We start from the raw sequence: 25,021 nt of genomic DNA on the forward strand, positions 1-25,021 counted from the left end.
CCTTCGGGGATCAATAGAGTACTCCATCTATCTATTTGTCGTAATTAGTGAGCCTCGAACATGCTGGTAGGCTGGTTTTTCATTTATTTTACCTCTGGACAGAGCTGTGCCTTCAGCCTCCATGCTAGGCTAATCAGCTGCTATCTTTTAGCCTTGTGTTTGGTACAGTGGTGTCAATCTCACCCGACACTCAACAAGAAGGCCCGAACAGAAAGTGAAATATTCCTTTGGGCCGTTTTTATTGTACTTTCATCTCTGTGTAAGAAAAGCCTCAACCAGCTCTCAGCAGTCATACGCAGTCAGACAGTGACAGAGGCTACACAATCATTGGAGCTTTTCTAGCCAAAAATTAAGATTTGAAAAACATCAGTGTGATGGTGGACTTTGCAGAAGGACTGAAATGACTTGCAGCTCATTATAAATAGAAATGTCTCGCTGAAATATCCTTCTGAAACATAACTCAGGGCCACACCAAATGGCGAGGGAGAGAGGGCGACGGAGGAGGGCTGGAGAAGCAGTTGTCTAGCTGTAAGGTAGTAAAAACAGAGGACAAGACAAGGCTCAGCTAGTCTCAACACACAAATATTTAGCCTGAGGATATTGTAGAAAGTTTGAGGTGTACGCAGGGGTCGATGGAGCATTTGCACGACGAGATGAAACACTATACATTTCCATCTTCAGTAGCAGTGTACCTGCTTATTAGCAGGCAAATTGGGTGAGAAAAAGTGGTGGAGTGGCGAGCTGAATTTTTTTTAGCTGCACTTGTGGCTGGGGGGTTCAGGAAGGAAAGTGAATAAAAATCTATCAAACAGCAGTATCATGCATTTCATAATGTGCATAGTGGGCGCCTGTGGCGTTAGAGGAAATGACACAGTTCTTCCCCCCGGAGGATGATTCAAAGGCCTGTGTTCTCAGCAAAGAAAACATCCCTGAGCACGAGTCAGGTGGACTGATCATGCACGGCTTAGCTTGTCACACAACATAGGAACACGAGTCTACAAGGTTTCACTTCCTAATTTTCAGTGAATCGCTAATGTCCCTTGAAAGTTCAGAGCAGCACAAAACACTTGTGATAATTGGGAAGCTCGTGTCAGCCGGCGACGCACCAGAATCTCACCTGGTGCGCTCGGAGCAGGCTCCGCTGTCGCCGTGGACGCTTAGTTCCACGTTGTTCACAGTTTTACTTCTCGCTGGCGTTGTTTTTTGACGCTGCTTTGTCGTGTATATGTTTGTGTGAGTGTGTGTTTGTGGCGAGTGAAAGCCACAGCAAGAGTCTGCAGCCTGGCAAGGCTTAATTTTCTCTGCTGTGACCTCAGTTTCTCTAATACAGCTACTGAGCTATTTTTGTAGATGATTCAGGCTGAAGGCTCTTGTACAGTACATACTCTCTCTGCACTGTAGCCGCATCTAAAACACCGAGTGGCGGTTATTCTATTGTGTTTTGTTGCTTTTTGTTCTATTCTATTGTTTTCTATCTACTCCACTTTATTCTATTCTGATTCGTTCTGTCTCGCCTCTCCTCTCCTCTTCCGTATTATTTTTTTTATCTGTTCTATTCTATTACATCTGAAAAGCCTTAACCTCCTTTGAATGGAGTCACTTAGTTTTCAGCCTTCTGTTAATGGGATGTTAAATGTTAATTTCTCCTGCTCACTAATTTATTGACCTTTTGCATTTAAAGATTTCCACCCTCAGTAAACCCTGATATTTTTAAGGCTACTGAACGTCCAATAAATTCTGTTTGAATTGACATAAAAATATATTCATGCGTGCAAAGACAAAAAGTAAGTATAAAAGATAAGAGACAGCCCACAGAAGCACATAAGCATTGAAAATCAAAACTGTTTTGGGGTAAAATGGAAATGAGCACCAATCCAAACAACAAAAAGCATAATTATTGTTAGAACAGATAATGTTGCAGGATTTTGATTATCTTCACCCCTGCAGTCTACAGCTTAATGTCCAAATTCAGGACAACTGTAAACAACACTAGATTCTTTTCAGAGGTAGACTCACTGAGGGATAAAGGCTAATTTCATATTTTTCATAGTTATACTTCCTCTAGAAATTATCCATAAGAGAAGCTGTCCTAGAAATCATAGCACAGCACAGAAAATTGCACTGTGTATTACTCATATTGTTAATCTCTCACCAATGCAGGGTACATAATTGTACCAAATGACGATGTATAAGATACAGCGCTGGAGGGATCTGAACAAACACCATCCAGTATGTGTTCTGGCTGTGTGATGCCGGAGAGGGAATTGTTAATGAGCATGCCAACAACAACAAGCAGCTTCTGTATAATTTCTCTCAAGGCTAATCTCTTGCAGAAGTCTGCTTGGCATCATGAACTATGAGCTGCACATTGACCAACTCAAAGCTGCTGCTAGCCTACATGCCCCGAAGGAGCAGAAACTTCAGGTTGGCTGCATATGCATCTGATGCCAAACTCGCACACGATGGAGTTGCTGAAGGGAGCGCCTGCCTCTTGGTACATTCCCTCTCTCACTGTACAGTTTATAAATCACAGTGAGCAGCAGAGAGAGCTGTAATTGTGACTTGCCGCTTGCTTGTACTCTGGTGATTTTGCATCGACGGATGCAGGAGGATGTGAACAGGCTTTCAGAGCAGTTGGGAAAGGAGCTCGCCAATGCCAGCGTGTGGCTCTCTGACAGAAACATTTTTAATTAACAGGGAGATCGTTCTGCTATTTTCTGAGTTTAAGACCAAGTAAGAAAATTAATCAAGTATCAGGCAAAAGTCATCCGCCTGGCCTGGATGGCAGTGTAGGAGGAGCGAGGCACTGCAGGTCCACATGACAAATACATGTCCCTGCTGCCAGTAAAGCCAGGTTTCTGGACAGGGAACGTCTGAGGCATCCAGCTTTACTCAGCGTCATTTAAAATCTGCCAGGAGATTTTTCCAAGATCTTGAAGCGGAAACTGCGAGATGCTGAAACAAGCTGACTGCAGTGTTGATGGCCCTTCTGTTAGTCCTGAATCCCCCCATTTACTCTCTAAACATGCTGTTTAGCACAGAACCAAGCTACAAACATCCGGACTCAGGAGCTTATTTTGACGGTTTTAGAGTCCGCAGCAAGGGCATCACGACCATTTAACCTTAGGAGGCTCATACCTTCTCATTTTTGAGATTTCGATGTTTGGAATCTATTTTTCATAATACTCTTCTGTGATCTCACCATTGTGGCTAAAAACAGCAATGTGAGGACATGATCTGACAGTTAAAAGCTGCCTATTGATAGCTGATAATTACACGATAATAATTAAATATAATAATGCTATTTAAATCCAGCATGCATGCTTACCGTCATCCAAACAATCACATCAAAGCCAACTACAAAACCTGTTCAAAACATTTTATTCACACGACATTCTTAATACAAGCAGTAAAGCCAATAAAGTCTGAACGACCCCAGATTAATATTAGATTTAGTTTTATTTTTTCAGAATGAGTTGAGGTGAAACTGCTGATGCTGAGTAATGAATGCTGTGCCCCCCTCCAAATATTATGCACGACGCCTCAGGTGCACAGAAGAGTGAAAACTCAGCATAAGCTCCAGTAAATCTGGTCGAACCCGGACCAGGTATGTTTGTCAGAGTCTGTTGCAGAGTGTTAGGAGCTGAGATCCAGCAGTTAAGTCTCACAAAGTGAGTAAGTTATGGAGTGTCGGGTGGATTCTTTTGAAAGATATTCTGTATTTGACGATGAAAAAAATTAGATCATAGATCGCTAGATGTCATCGGAGGAAAAGCCCAGATGTCTCCCAGTAAGCCACGAGAGCGTGACAGCATGCACAGTGCCGGGACCCTGAAACAGAATCACGTCATTAATTTTATCATTTTCACCCGTGCTTCTCCCACTAAGACACGTTGAATTGTCATCTGTGAAAAAAGCCTATATTTGTTTTTTAACTTGCGCTAACACCTTAAACTCTTGGGCACACCCTATAAACAAATGATATTCTATGTAAATTTAACGGTGGGATGAAGAGTTCTGCTTCTTACTAAATATGATCATACGGCGTCCAGGTCAGGCTCCAGGGAGTGGCTCGCGGGCAGCAGTGTCTGTGGTTTGGTCTTAGTTATGTGTTCCGGTTGTGTTTGACGTCAGTTGTGATACGCATGACTCACTACATTGCTGTCACAGTACCCATATTATGCATATGTTCTAACCACAAGGGCACCAATAAGGGAATTTGTCACAGGTTTGTTTCTCATTCATCTGATCTGTTTTTATGTTTCTGTTACTTCAACAGAATGCTGAGAAAGAACTACAATGAAATATTTCAAATAGGATTTTGTAAAAACCCTCCTTGACCTCTTATCGGATATCAGCTCTTTGTTTACACCACAAACTGCAGAAGGCTGGTGGAAAGTTTTTCTGCTGTTGTTTACACAGGCTCGCTGTGGGCAGACAGACAAGACGGGCCAGCTCATCACATGGAATTTTTTTTTCACTTAACTCAACACATTCTTTTTCTTCAGGAGGACATGCAGCAGTTGATACTGATGCCTCTTCCCAATGTTGCCATTCTGGGGCAGGACCCCCTAACAGGTACAAGATAACAGCGTGATCCTATCACTGCCATGTCTCTCAGCGGCAAGAAAGTAATTATACTTTATATACGAGTCCATATCTCTGCTATCTGTGAAACACATTAAGGTGATAATGATTGGGCGGATGGCGGTGGAAGGGAGGGTAGAGATGATGATGATGATAATGATGATGATGACAGTTATTTCTGTGTCCTCAGAGGCGGCCGTGGAGGAGCTCAGGCGACTGCTGCTGCTCTTGCTAGGATGTGCGGTGCAGGTGATCACACACTCACATGACCGGCACGCTTTCTGAAGGTCGATAATGACACACACACAGTTGTTTTCCTGAACCTGAGGACAACCGACATTTTGTACCAATGTGCAGTATTTTGAGCCGTGCTAGTAGTGTGGTCAGATCCAACTGTTTGGTTCAGAGTTGAATAATTAGTGGACGAATTGTCTGTGGTCTCCAAAGAATGAGTCAAAATGACTTAGGTGTTCTACTGATCCTACTCTTCAGTTCATGACAGGATTCCTCTCATTATAGCATCTTTCAAACTATTCAAATGGTATAGTCTCACCCACCTTGCAAGAGTTAATGTTTTATTGTTTTGCATCACGCTTTGAAACTGTTAAACAGAAAAAGATCCTTTAATGTGAAATACACAGTAAAAAAAAAAAAAAAAATCAGGTTACACAAACCAAAATCATCTCTGGTGGGGACAGTCAGCTTTGAAAGTCAGAAAATGAGTTAAATCACCTGTGTGCAGGAACTCACTCAGTGCCCTGGCAGCGTTTTTTCTTTTGTGAAGCACTTTGTGAAACTGTTCTCCAAAGTTGCTATATAAATAAACTTTATTATTATCATCATTATTAAATCAATCACAGCTAAGCATTTAACCGATACCATGACTAAAATTAAATCTTCCTCTTCCCTGGGCATTCTCCCAACTCACTTTTTTATTCTGTTCATAATCAATTCTTCACCTACTTCTGGTCAAGTGGCTGAATATATCAGATCAGCCATAATTCAGCCAGTTCTCAAAACACCATCTCCTGACCCAATTCTTCTTCTTCTTCTTCTTTGGATCAAATGTGAAAATAAATAAATAAAAATGATAAAACGTCCTAGTCTGACAGTGTAAAGCTGAGCCTGACAAACTGAGTCTGTAAAGATTATAAACCTTGATTTAATTAGCAACAGATTTTCCTCTGGCACCACCCTCAGGTCAAGTTTTTTTAGCCACAGTATGATAATTGTGTGTGAATATATCTATCTATCTATCTATCTATCTATCTATCTATCTATCTATCTATCTATCTATCTATCTATCTATCTATATCTATCTATATCTCTATCTATCTATCTATCTATATATATATATAGATAGATCTATATATATATATATATATAGATAGATAGATAGATAGATAGATAGATATATAGCAAAGCTGTCTCTCTATTTCCATCCATCATCATTTTATCCATCAGACATCATTTTGTTGTCTGGTATGCAGTGAGCTTCACAGACTCTGAGGGCTGATAATTCATTCTTGTCAGGGTGGAAAAAAGCAGCCTGTAGGTCATTGTGAATAAAACTTTTCATCAAACTCCTAAATGATGAATTTATTTTAGGTGGATCAGTGCTGATAACCTTTAAACAAATGATTTTTTTTAATTACTTGCACGTAATTAGATTTTTTTTTTTTTAGTCTGGGGCATTCTGCAACATGACTGTTATGTTTAACACACTGCTTGTTGTTGGGCTGCAACTAACGATTATTTCCAATATTTATTAATCTTCTGACTATCTTCTTGATTAATCAGTTAATTGTTTACCGTACAAAATGTCAATAATTAGCAAAAGACAATCATGATTTATCAAAGGCCAAGAAGATATTTAATTCATAAAGATGTGAAACAGAGAAAAGCAGCAGATTGTCACAATGGCAAAGCAGGAACGAATTTTTGGCATTTTTGCTTGAAAAATGCTCAGACTCATTAATCGATTATTGAAATAGTTGCTATTGAATAGAAATACATACACAGAAATACACTCACACACCTGGCTCTGTGTCATCCCTCTGTGTCTGCAGTGTGAGAGGAAGGAGACGTTCATTCAGCAGATCCAGTCTCTGGACATTGAGACCCAGGCAGCTATTGCCAGCTGTATCCAGCAGGTACGTTCAATTATTAATCAAATCAAGGACCCCCCCCAAGACATTCACGGACTGACCGTCAGTATGAGGAGATATTATCTTGGGGAGACACTTCTAAAAGGATTTTTGTTCCTAAATATGATTTAGCAAAGAATTTCTCCACTGTCTGGCCTGCAGACAGAGAGAGTGAAGCTATTATACCTTCGACTGGGGCTTGAAGTGAGTGTGAAAATGAGCTACTTGTTATTCTGCTGGCAGCCTTTGAAGGACCTCTGGGTGCCCCTTGCTGCCACCGCAGGATGGATCCTCCACCCCTCATGTCCACCTCTCCACCTCCATTTCTGTCACATCATCCTCTCTCCCTCATCTCTCCTCTGTCATTCTCCGCTTTCCTCTCCAATAAAGCCTAAAGCCAAATTGTAGTCTTTTAAAAATACCCCCCGTGAATAATTGCCTGCATTACAAAAACAGCATGTTGCATACCAGCGTGGCTGAATTACACTAGCAGCGTGTTGCCCACCGGCCTTTTTTGTGCCAGGTTCCTCAGCCTCATAAATCATAGAGGTGAGAGGTGCTCTTCCTGCGTGGATGGATGCACCCCCTGCTTGCCGTTCATATGCCTTCCACCCGAGGACATTTCAAACCTGTCTACATGATCATTAGTTTCACATGCATTAGTCAGGCATTTCTGGACATGCTTCCTTAACAGACACCCCTACAGAAATGTAAGAGTTTTCTTTCCCCTTTGCGCACAGGTGCATCCCTGCTTGGTATTCACACAGCCTCCACACTGCCTGGATTGTTTGTCCCCAGATCTACCGTTTTGTGTCAGGTTTCCCAGATGCAAATTGATCTTATCATAGAGACCTGATACACTGTCCTTGCTGCAGGTGACTCAGGATCCTCGCGTGGTGCTGCCGCTTCGGTGGGAGGAGCTGGTAGAGGCTGAAGGTGCAGACTTGCAGCTGGTGTTCGGCTCCATGGCCAAACAGATCCAAAGCCTGCTGGCACAGAGAGACTCACACCTGGAGGTATACATGCACACACCTAAAGGAATAGTTTGGCATTTTGGAAAAAGCAGATGAGAGGATTGATATCCCTCTCATGTCACGTTAGAATATAAGGCTACAGCCATCAGTGGGTTAGCTTAGCTTAGCATAAACAGAGGGAAACAGCTGGCATGGCTCTGTCCAAAGGTGACAAAATGCAAAATAATTAAACAAGATATTACCTTTTAAACTTACGTTTTGAGAAGCAGAGCTACAATTCATCAATTATTTCTCAACTATTAAATTAATTGACAAGTATTTTGATAATCGATTTATCAGTTTGAGTAATTGTTTGAAGAAAAGAAAAATGGCTGATTCCAGCCTCTTAGATGTGAATATTTACTGGTTCTTTTACTCCTGTATGACTGTAAACTTTGGGTTGTGGACTAAAACAAGACATCTGAGGACGTCAACTTGGGCTTTCAGAAACACTGATGGCCATTTTTCATCATTTTCAACCTTTTTTGTGTGAAACCTGTACAATATTTTTCATACACCCAACACGATAATTAGAAAATTCAGTTTACTTTTATGAAGTTATGAAATGTAATTAACTGAAAAGCAGGATATGCATAATTAAGCGAATCACTTGTTTCATCTGGGCTTAATTGTGTCACATATTTGATCAACATTTTATATGTTACGCAGCTCAGATCTCATATTCAGTTTGTAGTTATTCTTCACCACTCAGAGTTGCAGTAATTCTGCCTTATAGCCAACAAAAGCCGATGCTAAAATGGCATCTCAACTGAGCAGGATAGATTTCATTTCAGAAAACATGAGCAAGTTTCTTAATATGACACAATCCTGCAGCCTTAAATGCACTTAAGTTTCACTGAGATCTGTCACCAGCTTCTGTTGGAAAAAGGCACCTGTTCTGAACAGTGAATAACATTCTGAACCTTTAGCTACAACCTTAACACGAGCTCAGAGCAGCACAAGACATTAAATTTTGATCAAATAATTTCTGCTTACTCAAATGAGCCCTGCTGGAACCAGGCTTCACCTTGCTCTCCCGTATTTGAATCATGTCACCACATAAATACAGAATTTTGTATTGCTGCAGCGTCAAAGTAAATGTCACATAGACCGCAGAGGCAAGGTTACAAACAGAGAAAAGTCGTTTTGCATTAATTTTTCAGAACAACAAATGGTTTAAAACCCAGTAGGTGTCGGAACACTTTGATGACACTGTACCTGCTCTCAGTAACGTCACAATGAACAGACGTTAGAGCTCATTATACCAAACGGTCTGCTAAAGATTTGGAATTTTGAGCATCTACTTGTTGTTTCCAACCTCCTCTTTGTTCCAGTAATCCTTTATCTTGCATGTTCCTCCTTTTCTCTCCAAATCTTTCTTTTCCTCCGTCCTCTTTGTCCCTTGCCACGTGCATCGGCCCATCTCTCTCTCCCAGAGGATGGCAGAGCTGTGTCGGGAGCGGGAGGGCCAGGCTGACTCAACCACGGCGCTCCTGGGTGGTCACAGCGAGGAGCCACCCCAAGGTCTGGCACTCCAGCTGGCAGACAACAAGGCCAAACTCCGCCGCCTTAAACAACAACTGTGAGTGTGTGTGTGTGTGATGGAAAAACTCAAAACTTGCAATAAAGGTCAACATGAAAAATGTGCAAATGATTTTGTCACACTTTACAATACACAAAACTGTGAGCTGTTACTCAGCAACGAGGAAGGAACAAATCAGATACCCACTGCTATAATGCAATTCACACAGTGTATTAAACATTAACTATGTCATAAAGGTCACTGTCGGCCAATTATAGTTTCTGGATATACAGTTTTTTTTCTATTTGTAGCAAACATAACCTGCTCTAATCTAATCTAATCTTTTTTTTTATCAGCTGATGTATCAAATAAAATAACAACATTAAAATACTTTTTTGCATAATTGCATTTTTGGTGCTGATGTTTTTTTTAGGGAAGATAAAGGTGACCAGATATTGGATTACAAGCAGGAGATTCAAACCATGGAGGAACAGCTCAAGAAACTTCAGAAAGAGGTACAGACAGCCTGACTCACGCTGCCAGATTCCTCTTTCAAAGACAAGGAGACAGCTTTGGTTTGGATACACAGCAAGCCTTAATCACACATAAAACTTAACTAGTTTGGCAGCTATAATCGTTTGTATATTAGGCCTGAAAAACATGACGGCCAACACAACAAAACACAGGTGGCTTTTAATAGCCAAGAAGTCAATTCCTCCCAAGGTTATGTATTTAACAGGAATTAGACTACACACATTGCAGCCAGCTAAAGTGTTGTCCGGTAGAACATTGCTGTCAGACTTCTTTCCCAGCTGAACTTGACAGTTTAGACTCCATCCAGAACAAAACTGCTGGCGTGGTTGTGGTTCATGTGGGGTCATAATGCCCCCCAGAGAAGAAGCCTTCCTTAAATCATTTTCTTGTATTTTATCATTGTGGTAGTGCTAAACTTCCTTTCAAATACACACACGCACGCACACACACGCACACACACACACACACACACACAGACACACACACACACAGACACACACACACACCTTTCCTTCTTCCTGAATTAAACTTTGTCAACATTTGCTTTGCTGCACATACCAGATCTGTTCACAGCCTTTTTTGACCTCATCCCCACTGGTACATGAATGTGTGTGTGTGTGTCACTCTGTGTGCGCGCGTGTGTGTATGTGCGTGTATGCCTGCAGAACCGTACTCTGCAGGGTGAGGTGAGGGGCATGCGTGCACTGCGGGATGAGCTGGACTGCGCCCGAGAGCGAGCTACACGGTCCGAGCAGCTCCAGACTGAGCTTCAGAGCTGTAAACACAGATTGCGCAGCCTGGAGCTCACACGCACTCAGCTGAAGGTACACGCACACACACACACACACACACACACACACTGCAAACACACCATTTACTACACACACTGTTGAATAAGTCATTTAAACTGGAAAGAAAACAAGCAGCACTGCAACATCTACACCATGAAATACATTCAAATTGTTTTGGCAGTAACTTACATATTCTGATCTCCCATAGTGTGGAAAATCAAACTCACACATGCCTTTATACACATATGCACACAAACACACACACTTTTACAAAGCAAGGACCTCATATCAACATTGCCGGCAAAGGCCACATCAAGAAGATCCCGTTTTTGACCTTTCCCTGAGTGGCTATTATTTTTTAAAAAGAAGTGCTGTACCACTTAATCTCAAAAGCCATACAGTGTATACCCTCTCACGGCCCTGAGCATTTCGCTCAAGAGTGAGTATGAACAACTCTGAAGCTCAAAGCCGGAGAATGAGATTAAACTGTGTGATGTCATCGGGATTTACAGCCCGGAGCTGCTTCATTGACAAAGAGCAGGAGTATGGCTTCAGTTATTGGAGCTTTTACACCCAAATGAGATTTATTTTGAGGTAGTATAACTGTTCTGAGGCAGAAAATGTGCTCATATCCTTGTAAAACACCCCGCAGTGTCCTCACTGTCACCTTCTCAGTCTTATTTGATTTATTCTGCCTTCATACCGCCTTCCTCTGACAGCCCAAAATCTTCTCATGTTTGGGTTCATAATTAATTTCCCCTCATTCACAGTGAACCTGTGCGTGGTTGTTAAAACCAGAGCAGCTAATGCCGAATGTTTACATGAGGAGGTGTTCCCTTTTAAAGGACACACTTTGTGAGTAATTTTGTTTTATTAAATTTTGGGTGTTATTTGCACAATTTTGCAATCCAGTTTCTAATTCCACAACTAATAACAACATTGTTCTCACCAAGTTAATTGTAGAGATATGAAAATGCAGCGATGTCGCTAAGAAAAAGATCAGAGGAGGCAAAAAACACAGTCAAAACTGGTCAATACCAACATTTTAGGTGCTGACTTTTGGTTTAAAATAAGTAGTTTAGATAATCTGGCTAAACTATTGTCTTGTTTCCAACCTGTCTGACCTTCTAATTGCTTGTATTTCTTGCCCTGTTTGACTTTGTTGTTACATGTGTAGTGAAAGGTTATTAAATCTGCTACATACGACAGTCAAAACAATTTAATAAGACTGAAGTTGTTTTAAACCAGAATTATCCTTTGAAACACTCTTAAACATATATGTTGTGTGGCATATTTCTTGGCCTATTTTGCTGCTGGGAGTTGTATTTCTCATTTTAAGTGGTCAGATACAGTACAGTATCTTACCTTTTTGGCTGAGAGTTAGATGAGGAAGAACAGTGTATCAGACTTCTGATCAAGCATTCACAGCATTGAAACTTCTGATTCTATACTGTTTATCCCATCCTTTTTATATGGACTAAAAAAATCCTGCTTCACAAATGGTTTCTCCACGTATAACAATAAAGGGACCCACTGGGTGATATCAGATAGCATTCTGGGTACATGTAGTGAAGTAGAAATGAGACCAGACCACGCTGACATTGTCATCTGAAACCAGACAGGTAATTACCATGGTTACTGATGATTTTGCCCTTGCCTGAAGCCAAAGCTGACAAATGTTGATCAAAGATGGATCAGCTCTGAGGGCTGCAGCCGAAACATACATAAATAAACAATGTGATTCCCTCAGCAAACGTCTGGTCAGGTTGTCCACCTTCCTCGGGTCTGACTGACGCTGCGTCCGACTTCACTTCATCTTATTTTATGTCCTGCCTGTCTGTGCACGGCGCCCCCTGCAGGAGCAACAGCAGCTGTGTGCAGCGCTGCAAGAGACCAAAGCACTTCTGGAAGCACAGCTGGCAGACGCACGGGCACGCTGCTCCTCACTAAGGGAGCTTGAGAGGGACAATCTTCTGCTGCGTCAGCGAATCATGGAAGTGGAAGCGGTGGGTTTGATTTAATGTTGTGTTGTCTCAATATGCTGATAGTGGCTATATTTGTGTGTCATATGTGAGGAAACACCAAAGTGCCTTTGGATTTTGGTAAGATTTTGTACTGTACTTTTATGGCATTCGAGTGGCATTTAATGAAAAAAATCTGCATGTCTTGTGTGTGCCCCTTGAAATGTTTTTCTTGTAATGGAGTTTGGTTCCTTTGTGTGTATGTGTGTGTGTGTGTGTGTGTGTAGGAGCGGGACACCGAGAGGCAACGAGTTGATGAGCTGCTGGAGATGAACATGAGCCTGGAGGTGGGCCTGAGGCACGGCGACAGCATTCCCGCTCGGGCTCACCGGCATTTCCTCCAATCAGAACTGGACTCTGACGAGGAGCTGAGCGAGCTGATTGGTCAGAGCAACTGCCTCTCTGCACCTTGTCATTTAAGACATTTTAATTAACTGATAAGAGAAAATGTGTTGAGGTAATGCTGGCCCACAGGTTTTCAATAAACAATAACCGAGTGAATCTCTACATATATCCATTCCTCTGTGTCTGCTTTTCTTTTTTCCACCTGTCTGCCTCTGTCCCTCCTATTTTGTCCTCTTTTTCCTACTTCGTTCTTTATTTCTCACTCTCTCTGTCTCAGATCAGAAGCCGCTGAGTGTGGAAGTAGGCGAGGCTTCGGCGCTGAGGCTGCTGGGAGCGGAGCAGGAGAACGCGGAGCTGAAGAGACGGCTGGAGGAGCTGCAGGCCCAGCAGGAGGTCAGGGTTCGGAGGCTTGACGGTCATGACTTCGAGAAATCTATAACAGTTTAGCTCTCGCTGGTTAAAGGTTAAAGCAGGTCATACATAACAGGAGATAACTGTGCTCCTGGATATGTTAAGTAAATCATATAGTTTCAAGTCAACCTGGTGTCACTGAAGTCAGACATGAAGCTCCTCACTATCTGGGCTTAAAGTAAACAGGAAAAGCTGGAAGCAACCATTAAGAGTTAAACATCCGTCTCCTCTCGCTGCAGGCTGATGCTCCAGATGCAAAGGACGAGCTGGCTTGCCTGGAGGTGGAGCACCAGAACACACTCAGAGAGGTGAGCTGAGGGGGAAGTAAAGGCTGCTACAGTCCTGAATTCAACAGACGTGAATGAAATGTACAAGGTTTTCGAGAGGCTGGCCGGCTCTGTCAGACATAAGGTGGAGTGACAGTAGGCTCCATGCAGGTGTCTTAAACATGCTTAAGTAAAAATACCTATTGGTTGCTCAGTATTCAGTAGTCATAAACACTGTGTGCCAGTATGTGGTGGTTGTGTGGGGCAAACAGGCAACATTAGAGTGCTGAAGCAAATAGTCATTAATTGCTCTGATCAATTATTATCATTCCGATGTACTGAATGATAACATATACATAATGTCCCTACACCTGAAACACCCACCCTGGAACCAAAAGATGCCACAATATACACAATATACACAACCTGACATGACGAAAAAGAAAAATTGAAACAACTCTGATGGATATTTTGAAATGGTAAAGATGAAGTGATTTTTGATGATTCTTAAATTAACCCGAAACGAGCAGATAATACTGTACTTTCTGTAAGAGGAGGGTATGGATTGGATATAACTGAACTCACAGTCACAGCGCAGCAGATGAACATGAGGTTTCTCATCTGAAACAGCTTCATCAGCAGTGCTGAATTAATGATAATGAGCTTGTAAAATTAACAGATCCACAGATCAATGAAAAACAGTAGCAGGCTCTTCATATGCGCAAATGCTGTATAAATAATTGTTTTTTACAGTATATTACATATATTCTCTGGGTTGTGTTTATGATTGCTGATGCCTGTTGTCCTTTTCGGGCTGCTGCTGGACTGTTTAGAGTTTCCTTTGGTTGTTTGGAGAGAAGTGCCTTTGTATACTATTTTTATAACCCTCAAAAAAAACTTTCAAATCAATCTCTAATTTCCCTGCAGGCATTTATCCTTCTTTCATTATTTCTTGCTTCTTTTCCACTCCCTTGTTTTGAATCTGGATGCATTTTGAGTCAGAGCAAGTGGTGGTGTTGTGCCTCACAATGCATTCAAGTTCAGTCATGTTCGATACAAAGAAGGACAAAAAAGAAGCGAAAATGCAGGTGATTCAAAGCTTTGAAAAGCACCAAAATTTCCCTTCCCTTATTCTCCTTTTATACTTTTCAGTTTCAAAACTTGAAGAATGAAAATGACACTTTGAAGCAGCGCCTGGAACAGCTGGTGACCAAACTGCATCACCTGGAAGACAAGAGGAAGGAGAAGCGAGTGAATATGCCCGTCAGAGAGGAGGAGGTGGAAGAGAAGGTGGACAGAGGATTGCAGGGCTCTGAATCCTGCAGGGGAGAAGGGGAAGGAAGGGTGAGAGTGATGGAGGCTAGGGAGAGGAGAGGAGAAATCATTGGGACACATAGGGAAGCAGGAGTAGGGGAAGAGGTCCTCCATATTCAAGGGGGGAAAGGAGAACCATGTGATGAGGAGGAGTCCAAAAGGAGAGGAGAGGCAGAGGGAGGGCAGAAAGACAGAGAGAAACAGGAGAAAGAAAGAGAAATAAAGAAAGACCAGACTACAGTAACAACAACCTCAGAGATCCCGAAGCATCCAAACAGCGTGGAAGATAACACAGCGACCACAGCTGCAGACCAGGCAGTGTGTTCCCTCTCTGGTCCCGATGTGGAGCTGCTGACGAACCGGCTCCAGGAGGCCCAGGAGGAGGCTGACAGACAGGCGATGGTGGCCCAGGACCTGCGCTCCAAGCTGGGAGAGCAGAGCAAGAAAACCTGGGAGGCTGAGCAGAGGCTGGTGGTCCTAGAGGCTGAGCTGCAGCATCTGAAGAAAGCTGCAGAGAGTCTGGGAGATGCCCGTAGGCAGATAGAGGTATGGATGGATGGATGGATGGATGGATGGAAGGATGGAAGGATGGAGGGATGGATGGATGGAAGGATGGAAGGATGGAGGGATGGATGGATGGGTTGATGGATCCATGGATTGATGGATAGAGGGATGGATGGATGGATGGAGGGATAGATGATTGAATGGAGGAATGATACATGGATAGAGGGATGGATGGATGCAAAAAGTTTGTTGCTTATTCTGTTTTTATTTATGTTTTACACGCATCCGTTTTTGGAATGGCGGCTGCATTCCGACTGCTTCAGAAATTGATTTGATAATGGAAAACATGGTAAATATTATACCTGCTATGTCATTGTGATCATACTAGCATGCTGATGTTTGCATTTAGCTTAAAGTATAGCCTCACAGAGCTGCTAGCATGGCTGTGGATTCTAGTGTAGTTGAGCTGCAGGCTGGCCTGTTGACACATTTCAAATGTTTGCTTGTTCAGCTGACCTTCTGTTCATTGACAAAAGTTTCTTTTTGCTTGCAATTCATTAATTTAATTGGAAGTTTACAAACTGAAACTCTCTGCATTTCTATATAATTAACTCCAAGTTACGTAGACCTTTCCAGGGACCTTCCCGTGAAGGCTATATATGAGTAGAATAAAACCTGACCCATCAAGTGAGCATGAAAGTGTTTGCTGGAAATGTTTATTTCTAGAGGAGATGTTTATTTCCAGTTCAAGCGCATATATATTTACAAATGTCTGCATGCCTCCATGGACAGAGCTCAGTATCCTACCGTTCTCTCAGGCTCTCCAGGCGGAAGGTCTGGCTATGGAGGAGGAGCTGTGCCGCCTGCGGAGCCAAGCGGAGCTGCACAGGATGCAGACCACGGTCATCGCCACCCTGGAGGGAGAACGGGCTGCGCTGGAGAGAGACAGGGACACGCTACGCAGCACCGTGGACGCCATGCGCACCGCCCAGCGCAAGGTTGAAGAGTGTACACACACACACACACACACGATGCATCTGTGACTGAACATTTTCATGAGCACGGCAGATGTCATTTTACTTCAGGGAAGATGTGCGAGAGGCAGACAAAGAGAAATGTACGAACCAGATGAAAGGGAGTTTTTATGATGTAGCACAAACCCCCAGTAGCTGATGTTATTATTCTGTAATCTCTTTAAATAATTTCTTGGTTGCATTAAACACATTACATTAGATAGGGGGTCTTCTTGCCAAATGAATGTTTTTTTTTGTCCTGCATTTATATCGGAAATCTAATTCTATTATTGCGTGGAGAATTTGTTCAGCGGGAGGTGGATTTGACAGCGTGAAGTGAAACAGGTGATTCAAGCTGCCGTCTGAGAGTGAAAAAACACGTTTTTTGACATCCAGTATAGAGAGATGGAGTATGTTTAAACCTCCGATATTCAGATATTGACAAGTAGCTCCTCCACGCTCAGAGAGGCCACGCGTTAAAGATTCGGTACAATTTGTTTAAGGCCTTTAACAAGATGAAAATCACCTCGGTCAGACACTTCATCGAAGGATGTAGACGTCTGAGATTTTCTGAAAAAAATGTGACGCAGAAGACTGTGTTTAATGTGCTATTTGCAGTAAAATTGCAAGACATCAGAGAAATTGCAAGCTAAGGAAAAGAGCAGTGCTAAGTCAGCATTAAAGAAATACCATAAACGGGATTCATGAATACCTCCCATTCAGAGAGTCGTACATAATCCTTCTTCTGATGCTGTAATATTCTGCTGTATTACCTGCCCTCTTTTTATGAAGAGAACACCCCATCTTTATTGTAGATGCTGTACATGCTGTACATCCACAAACCCAAATATTCCTCTACATATCTCTTAAACACGCTCAATATTGGCTGATAAAATACCTTTTTTTCAGCTGTCTGCGTGTGTTCTGCTATGTGATCCCATGAAATTGGATTCAATACATCAAGTTGTTTTACAGTGCTGATATATGTCAAAGCAAGTGAAATATAGATATAGATAATAATATATAGATAATGTAGAAAAACAGTGGCATATTTCTATTCCCATGATTTCTAAACACTAAAACAGCGACCCACTCGGTAAATGCTCCAGCAGAGGCGGTACTGTGCTGTCATTTTGATTCATGAATAAAAAACTTAAAGTTGTGCATTAGCACCAAATTAAAATGTGTTCATTTCAACGCTCGATGATTTAGAGTAGTTTCCAGTCCTGTTTGAGGTAGACTTTGTATTCTGACCACCAGAACAAGAAGCAAACACTCAGAATTAATGCAGATTAGAACAGCGCGTGTTAAATGAAACATGAAGTGCACTTCTTTCAGCTGTAGGGGTGAATAAAACCAAATAGGAAATTACAAATCATCTACATCCTCTTTCTTCCCGTTGCTTCCTTGTTGTGTGGGTTTAGTGAACTACTCTGTATGGAAACATAACTAAAATGTCATTTCTTTTGACGATATTTTAATGCGGAACTTTACTTAATGCTTTACGTAATGGTGTATTTTACACTGCAAAACTGCTACTTTTACTCAAGTAAAGGATCTGAATACTTCCACAGGGTACTGTTAAGTTATTTCTGACCAACGATTACCACAAGTTACATAAAGTCCAAACCATACCTCAGTGTGAAGCTGTTTTTAGTAGTCTAAAAAGAGAGTTAAGTGAACATGTTGCGTAAACAGCACAAATGAGACATATTTATTACCAATTTTATTTGCCCCGTTTTAGGTACATTTTTTGGCCTTTTATCTGTACATGACAGGTTGCTGGTCAGGGTCCTGGGCTACACTATTAGCATTAATCTGCCATCTTGTCTTTTTTGCCAGGGAGACCAGTTAGAGCTCACCATCCAGACTCTCAGGGCGGAGCTGGAACGTCAAGGTCGGAGTCTGGAGACCTCTCGTCGTCGGGAGGTGGAGCTGGAGGCAGAGCTCCGCGAGGCCACCTTGGAGGCCGAGTCTCTGGCCCGTTCGCGAGACCAGGGCCTGCTGGAGGCCTCGAGGCTGGAGCAGGAGAAGGAGGTGTGTCAGTCGGAGCTGGACAGCCAACGGAAGGAGGGGAGGCAGAGAGAAAGGGAGGCGGCGAGGCTGAGGCAGCAGCTGGAGAGCACGACCCTCGCCCTGGAGCACAGCAACCAGAGAGCTCGGTCTCTGGACGCCGAACACAGGTAAGCCCACGCGTGTTCACACACTTAACCTTAATCACGAGCTGAGGTATGCAATTAACTTTAACAAGGCATCAGAGAGAGCTACTTGGCTGCACAGTGCATTTATCTATAATGTCAAGCCCATCTTTATTCAACCTGTGTCTGACCTGTGTCGCTGCAGATGTGTGTGTCAGCAGCTGTCTGAATCCAAGGAACTCTGCACTCGGCTGCAGGACCTGGAGAAAGAGCTCAGCAGTCAATTAACCAGCATGGAAAAGGGTAAACAGCAGCTGCAGGAGCAGTACGCAGACGCTCAGGCCAAGATTAGCTCACTGTCCCAGGTGTGTGTGTGGGTGTGTGTGTGTGATGTGGTAGTTTAGTCACTGGCAGTAATAACTGCTGCAGGGATGTAGGTTAAACTCAGTTTTCTTCCCTTATCTAGACAGCAGAAATTGTATAAACTGAGATTCGTTCATAGGACTAAAAAGCATAGTAATAATCCTTAATTCTATGATGTTTCTGTTTGTGTGTTCATACTGTAAAATTGAAAAAAAGTCTGCACCCTCAAACAATGCAGTTCACTGGATTTTTCAATGTATTGTTGAGACACTATTGTCCCAGAATGCAATGCACTTGGGAAATAGAAACCCTGTTCACAGGTGGAAATTGAAAATTAAAACAGCCCAGCCCAGCCCCCAGGAACACAATAGCTGTGTCCAAAATTCCCAAGAAATGCAGCAAAAAAGTGGTGTGCACTATTTTCTGCTCTGCGAAAATGACTGTTATTCAGCTCTACAACTGTCAGGGACGACGCAAAATGATGATGTTTAGTAAGTGTCCAATATCTAAATGTTGTCCACACAAAAACAAACAATATTATCTGAAAGAAAATCATTTAGGTTTCCTCCTTTTTAATGTTTCAGTTAAATTCAATAGTTTCCCTTTAGTATTAACTCATTTCTTGTCTACACTACAAACTACCAATTTATTAAATAGTGAACATTAGTAGATTGTACTTATTGTACAGAATTCGTATGCACTATAGAACTGAGCCACAACCAGTGCATTAAAGTGATCCTATGAAGACAGACCTGCAAACTTTCTGACTAAAATGAAGTCAGTTTAGATGTGTTTACCACCATTTTATTTTCCACAGATTATAATCTCTGAACCCTGCACTGCCTCTTATCTCTCCCATCAGGACCTATCCAATGAGCAGGCACGTTCTCAGGAACTCTCCGTCGAAGTCCAACGTCTGAGCCAGGAACTACAAAAAGCGGAGACCGAACTAAAGGCGACAACCGATTCTCTCGACCAATCACGGGAGAGAATAGAGTCGCTCTCCCTGTGCCTTAAGAAGAGCGAATCTCTCCTCCAGCTGGAAACGAGAAGAGGAAGTGCGGAGGTGGACGCGCCGTCTAATTCAGACTCCTCAAACAAAACGCACATTTGTCAGACAAACACTCGGGAGACGTCACATCTGGATCAATCCCCTGACGCTGGCAAAGGTCGTGACCTTTCTGTGACCCCAGGAGAGTCAGAGAGGCAGCTGAGTGAGAGGCTGATAGAGCTGGAGAAAGAGGTGCGTATCTGCGTTTGAATACATTTCTGGGACTGATGTGTGCGTATGTGTGAGCCTTTGAATCTCATTTACAGGATATCTGCATGGTTCAGTGCAATTTCTGTGTGATGGAGATGATCTAGATTATGTTGAAATTCTTGCTCCGGGGATGCTTCACGACTATCAACTCACAGTAGGCCGCCATATCCCTGAGTGCAGCACTTTATTTCCAGAACTACTGCTTTATCTCTGCTCATCAGTTTTTATAATGTCACCTCGGCTACTGTTAATCTTCCTTATCTCCTCTGCTGCTCTCGTGCTGGAGCTCTTACTCTTTCTCTCAAACACACACATAGAAACTCACACATACACCCTAACATCGAGCTGGAAGCAGCAGCTCCGGCCAAGGTCAGGAATTTCATTTTTCTAATAGGATGGAAGAACAACTTTTGGTTCAGTTTAGTCCCTGGTCCCACCCATACTGAGCTGCAGGTACACTTGTTGATACGTCGCACAGTGGTGGAAGAAGAAAAAGTACCAGTACAACAATGTAAAAATACACTATTACAAGTCAAAACTTTTTTTCTGAAGTATTGGATCATTCAGTTGTCTTTGGGCCTCAAACAGTTATTTAAATAAAAAAACAACATAAAAATACTTAGTGTAAACTATCTGAATATTTCCTCAACTGTTTTTTTTGTTTTTTTAAACAACTCCATTAAAAGTCCTGCATTGAAAATGGTACTTAAGTAAAATTATTTAAGTGTAGTCGGGAAAATGTAAAGTATTGAAATTAGATTTCTTTTATTTTAATATTATTAAAATAATGCAGCAAATCCCCACATTTGAAAAGCTGGAACCATAAAAAATAACTAAAATTATATATAATATTTTTTTCTGTCAGTCCTTTCAGCTGTACTTGTATGTAATGTAGACTAATTAAATTATAACAAAGCATCATATTTTGTAAGATCTTTGTGTGCTAAGTTAAGAAATGCTGAATTTATATAGTAACTAGTAACTAAAGCTCTCAGGTAATTGTAATGGAGTAAGTACAATATTTCCCTCTGAAATGTTGTAGGAGAAATAGAAAGTGACATGAAAAGGAAAGATCCTCAGTACCTCATATTTGTACTGAAGCACAGTACTTGACTAAATGTATTTTGCTACATTCTACCACTGGTACTGGAGTAAATGTACACAGTTACTTCACTGACGCTGGTCAGGAGAACAGTGGCTGGAAGTATCTCTGCTACGGTGAAAAAGCAGGAAGTCTAGAAGAGCCAGTAAAGACAGTGCGACTCCCCTGAGTAGCAGAGGGATTCATTCAGGTGCTGGCAGCAAATGTGACAGAATCCAACATGAAAAAAGCGCTGCCACACACCAAGACGGAGCTCCAGACCCTCTCGATGACTCACACATGAAATGTGTTGTCGCTGTGCCAGTACAGTAAAAAAATGCTCAAATACTTCACATTGTTTGGTGGGAGCTGAGTTGTTGTTTTTTTTTTTTGTGCTGCTGCTGCTGCGGGCTTACTTTCATTTTTGATAAAAACACAAGGTTTTACACATTCAGCAGTTTTGGAAATCCAACATTGTCTTTTAATTTCTAATCTATCCATGACAATGCCCAATCAACACACTCCTTCACGGTCAAAGCAGATTAAGAATCACAACGGATTATAAATGCGTGTGCACAGACTCTGCTCACTGAAATCTTGCAGTGAACAACAAATGTGGACCAGTGGTACAGAGTGTATTCTCAACCCTTACAATTTCGCAAACTCAGTCACACACAGGATGAATTTCATCATTATACTTTTAATTAACGCAAACATCATTTAACGCTGTAACCTCACTGCTGTGAAAGGTCAGCTGCAGATTCGGTGCAAATAAAATGGATATTTTGAGCATCGTGTGACACCAAGGGCCGCACAGCCTCTGACGCAGCTGCTGCTCTACATGGCTGTGGACTCTCTCTCATCATTAACCTCTCCCCCTCAGAAAGCGGTGGTGGTAGCAGGACAGGAGGCTCTGCTGTCGCGCCTGTCCCAGTCCCAGGAGGCCTGTGAGCACCTTCAGGAGCAGGTGGAAGCACTGCGCCGGCACTCGCTCAGCCTGCAGGACTCCTGCACCAGACTACAGACGCTCAACACCCAGCTTCAGGTGACCAAACACACACAGGATGATCATTGCTAAATTTAACCATTTGGCTCCTCTAAATGGACAAGTTTTCAGCATTAGACCCTTGCATTGAATTTGGATGTAGAAGGACGTACCAGCCTGCTTTAATGTAGGGAGACGCCATCATTTTAGCAGTGCTGTGGATGGCATTCACATCCCCCTCTGAGTTGTAATAACGTTGGCGATCCCTTAATGGTTCATCTAGCGCCACCATCAGGTCAAAATTTAAATTTGTCCGATAGTTTGGTTAAGACCAGATACCTGCCAAACTAACAACATTCCCACTAGCCTCAGCTGCACTTTGAGTTTAGCAGTAATTAGCAAATGTTAGCATGTGAGCATGTTAAACTACGATGATGAGCATGGTAAACATTCTACCTGCTGAACATGTTTATCATTGTGACCATGATAGCATGCTGACATTAGCATTTAGCTCAATACAGCCGCATAGCGCCGCTGATGTGGCTGCACACTCTTAGTCTTGTTAAAATTTCAGCTGTATCCTCCACATTGTACATTGTAGAGTTTAATCTATGAGGGCATGCATTATATGTTCATACTAATGTTATTTTTCATAGTACAAGTAGTTTGTGAAGTTTTACTGTAGATTAAATGGTAATTGGCTTGTAGCAAAGTCATAGATGTTTGGGTTGTTGGCTTTCTGTTAGACGCCTAAAATGTAGGCTCAGACATGTCTCTGCTTTATACCAAATACACAAAAACAACACGCAGGTGGAGCAAGCATCCCTGAGCTCCCAGCATGCAGCAGTGCTGGCCCGCAGCAGTGAGAGCGAGGCCCGGTGTGCGGCTCTGGAGGCCGAGTCCAAGGTGTGGGCACGGGAGCGGGAGGAGTCAGTGGCCAGGATGGAGGCTCTGAGGCGGGACCACGAGCGGATGACGGCGCTGCAGCAGCGGCAGGAGGTGGAGCTGGAGGAGCTGCTGGACAAACACTCTCAGCTGAGGAGCAACAACCGCAGCCTGGAGGCCCAGCACAGGGAGTTGGAGTCCAGGTACAAACACACACTGACTGCATTAAATCAGACCCCTTTGTAAACTGGAACCAGAACTGACGCTGGAGGATTTTGAGTTTTTGTTCTCATTCACTAACACAACCTGCATCCATTAAAAATATGCACTCTCTCTTTCTGTCATACATTTTTTTTTATCTTGGGGTGAATGTTGGATTTTCCGCTCTCAAGGTACAAGGAGCTCCTGGACGGTAAAGCCCAGCTGGAGGAGAAAGAGCGGGAGATGAAGCTGGAGAGAGAGGAGATGGAGGCAGAGACCCAGAGGAGGCTGGAGAGTCAACGAGAGCTGGAGAGGTTGAAAGAAGACAACGAGAGGTAAGAATTACGCTCAGCTGTCAGCTTCTTCAGCGTCACATTCATGAGATCTGATTATCCTCTCTTCTCACTGCACGTTGCTCTGAATAAGAGGGAGCAGCGGTGTTAATGCTTCTTTATGACGCACCTGATGACCAGCTAACCCCAGTTGTCCTGTCTCCTAACACTGCCTCCAGAGGCAATAGGTCGATAGTAATGTATGGCCTCCGTAGTTTCAGCTGAGAGATGTAGGCAAACAGCGAGTTCACATTGTGTTATATTCTTACACCTTTTTCCCTTATTAAACAGAAGAAGGTAACCGTACACCTTCTGAGTTCAAGTATTACTCTTTTAAGATGAGCTGGTTTGTTTCTCAGAGTTATATGTGAAAGCATTCAGCTCTAGATGTTGCTTTTCCACATGGTTCTGATGCCCCTGGATGTAAACGCCAACAATCCCCCGGTGCTCAGAGCTCCTGGTCCAGGCAGGCTCGAGGCAGCTAACAGGGCCACTGGCTGCACTGCGAACTGAGCTAACTAGCTAAGGGTGGCTAGTAAAATATAGCTACAGCAAGGAGTATGCAGAGAGTACAGTGAGCAGCAGTTAGCATTGCTCCAGTGATGTCCTGCTCCCTCTTTGTGACCTTTGACAGATGGCCAATTCTTACACGTTACGCCTTTAAGAGTTCTGGGCACAAAACAGCAGCACAGAAAGTTACAAGAGATCAAAAACAAGCAAAAATAGAGGTTTGGTTGGATACTTTACAAGTTCAATTCCAGAAACATAAAAGGCAGAGAACTGAAGGCTTTTGAACTCAACAGATTCATTCATCTTAGATGTGTACATACAGTCTTCTTAATCATATTTGAGCCTCAGATCTTACAAAAGGTTTGAGGTTAAAGTGCTTCTGATTGCATTTTATCTTGGGGGTGGTGTGTATATAATGGTGATGTTCATCATCATAAGATGCCATAATTAGTTAATCAAACAGGTTTTCATCATCATATTGTTGCAACTGATTACTGACTGTCTCAAATAATTTGTTGCCAAGCTGGAGACAGGATGGCCTCCTTTGCTGGCTGTCAGATGACACTTGACTGAAATTACTATATTAAGATAAAAAATAGGCATTTCCTTGCATTTAAAAATGCCTGTTTATTTATTTAATTGTTTAACTGATTTGCATATTATATTATATATATTACACAACATATTACGTATGCTTATTAAGCGTCCAACAATGTGTCAATGAAAGAGTTCCTCGTAGTGAAGAACCTAAAGAGAAGGATCACCTGAATCTGCAGCTCCCCTCAGCTTTACTGAGC

At 42.5% G+C, this 25,021-nt stretch overlaps 1 protein-coding gene across 2 annotated transcripts in view; it reads left to right on the forward strand.

Annotated features, from left to right (window-relative positions):
- ccdc88b (coiled-coil domain containing 88B) overlaps nt 1-25,021 on the forward strand; it is a 41,336-nt gene that overhangs the window by 3,433 nt on the left and 12,882 nt on the right. Inside the window, exons 1-20 of one of the 2 annotated variants that reach the window (XM_041944019.1) lie at nt 1,284-2,494; nt 4,509-4,578; nt 4,778-4,836; nt 6,657-6,740; nt 7,610-7,750; nt 9,184-9,329; nt 9,703-9,784; nt 10,469-10,627; nt 12,454-12,600; nt 12,843-12,999; nt 13,238-13,353; nt 13,611-13,679; nt 14,790-15,497; nt 16,274-16,453; nt 18,311-18,651; nt 18,812-18,971; nt 19,832-20,212; nt 22,195-22,356; nt 23,107-23,384; nt 23,574-23,717. In XM_041944019.1, the coding sequence (XP_041799953.1) occupies nt 2,357-2,494; nt 4,509-4,578; nt 4,778-4,836; nt 6,657-6,740; nt 7,610-7,750; nt 9,184-9,329; nt 9,703-9,784; nt 10,469-10,627; nt 12,454-12,600; nt 12,843-12,999; nt 13,238-13,353; nt 13,611-13,679; nt 14,790-15,497; nt 16,274-16,453; nt 18,311-18,651; nt 18,812-18,971; nt 19,832-20,212; nt 22,195-22,356; nt 23,107-23,384; nt 23,574-23,717 (3,722 nt within the window). In that variant the 5' untranslated portion in view covers nt 1,284-2,356. Of the gene's footprint in view, nt 1-1,283; nt 2,495-4,508; nt 4,579-4,777; nt 4,837-6,656; nt 6,741-7,609; nt 7,751-9,183; nt 9,330-9,702; nt 9,785-10,468; nt 10,628-12,453; nt 12,601-12,842; nt 13,000-13,237; nt 13,354-13,610; nt 13,680-14,789; nt 15,498-16,273; nt 16,454-18,310; nt 18,652-18,811; nt 18,972-19,831; nt 20,213-22,194; nt 22,357-23,106; nt 23,385-23,573; nt 23,718-25,021 lie in introns of those variants that run through there. The other variant, XM_041944018.1, reaches the window with a different exon arrangement.

Source organism: Chelmon rostratus, chromosome 9 (genome assembly GCF_017976325.1).
Source record: "Chelmon rostratus isolate fCheRos1 chromosome 9, fCheRos1.pri, whole genome shotgun sequence".
NCBI lineage: Eukaryota > Metazoa > Chordata > Actinopteri > Chaetodontiformes > Chaetodontidae > Chelmon > Chelmon rostratus.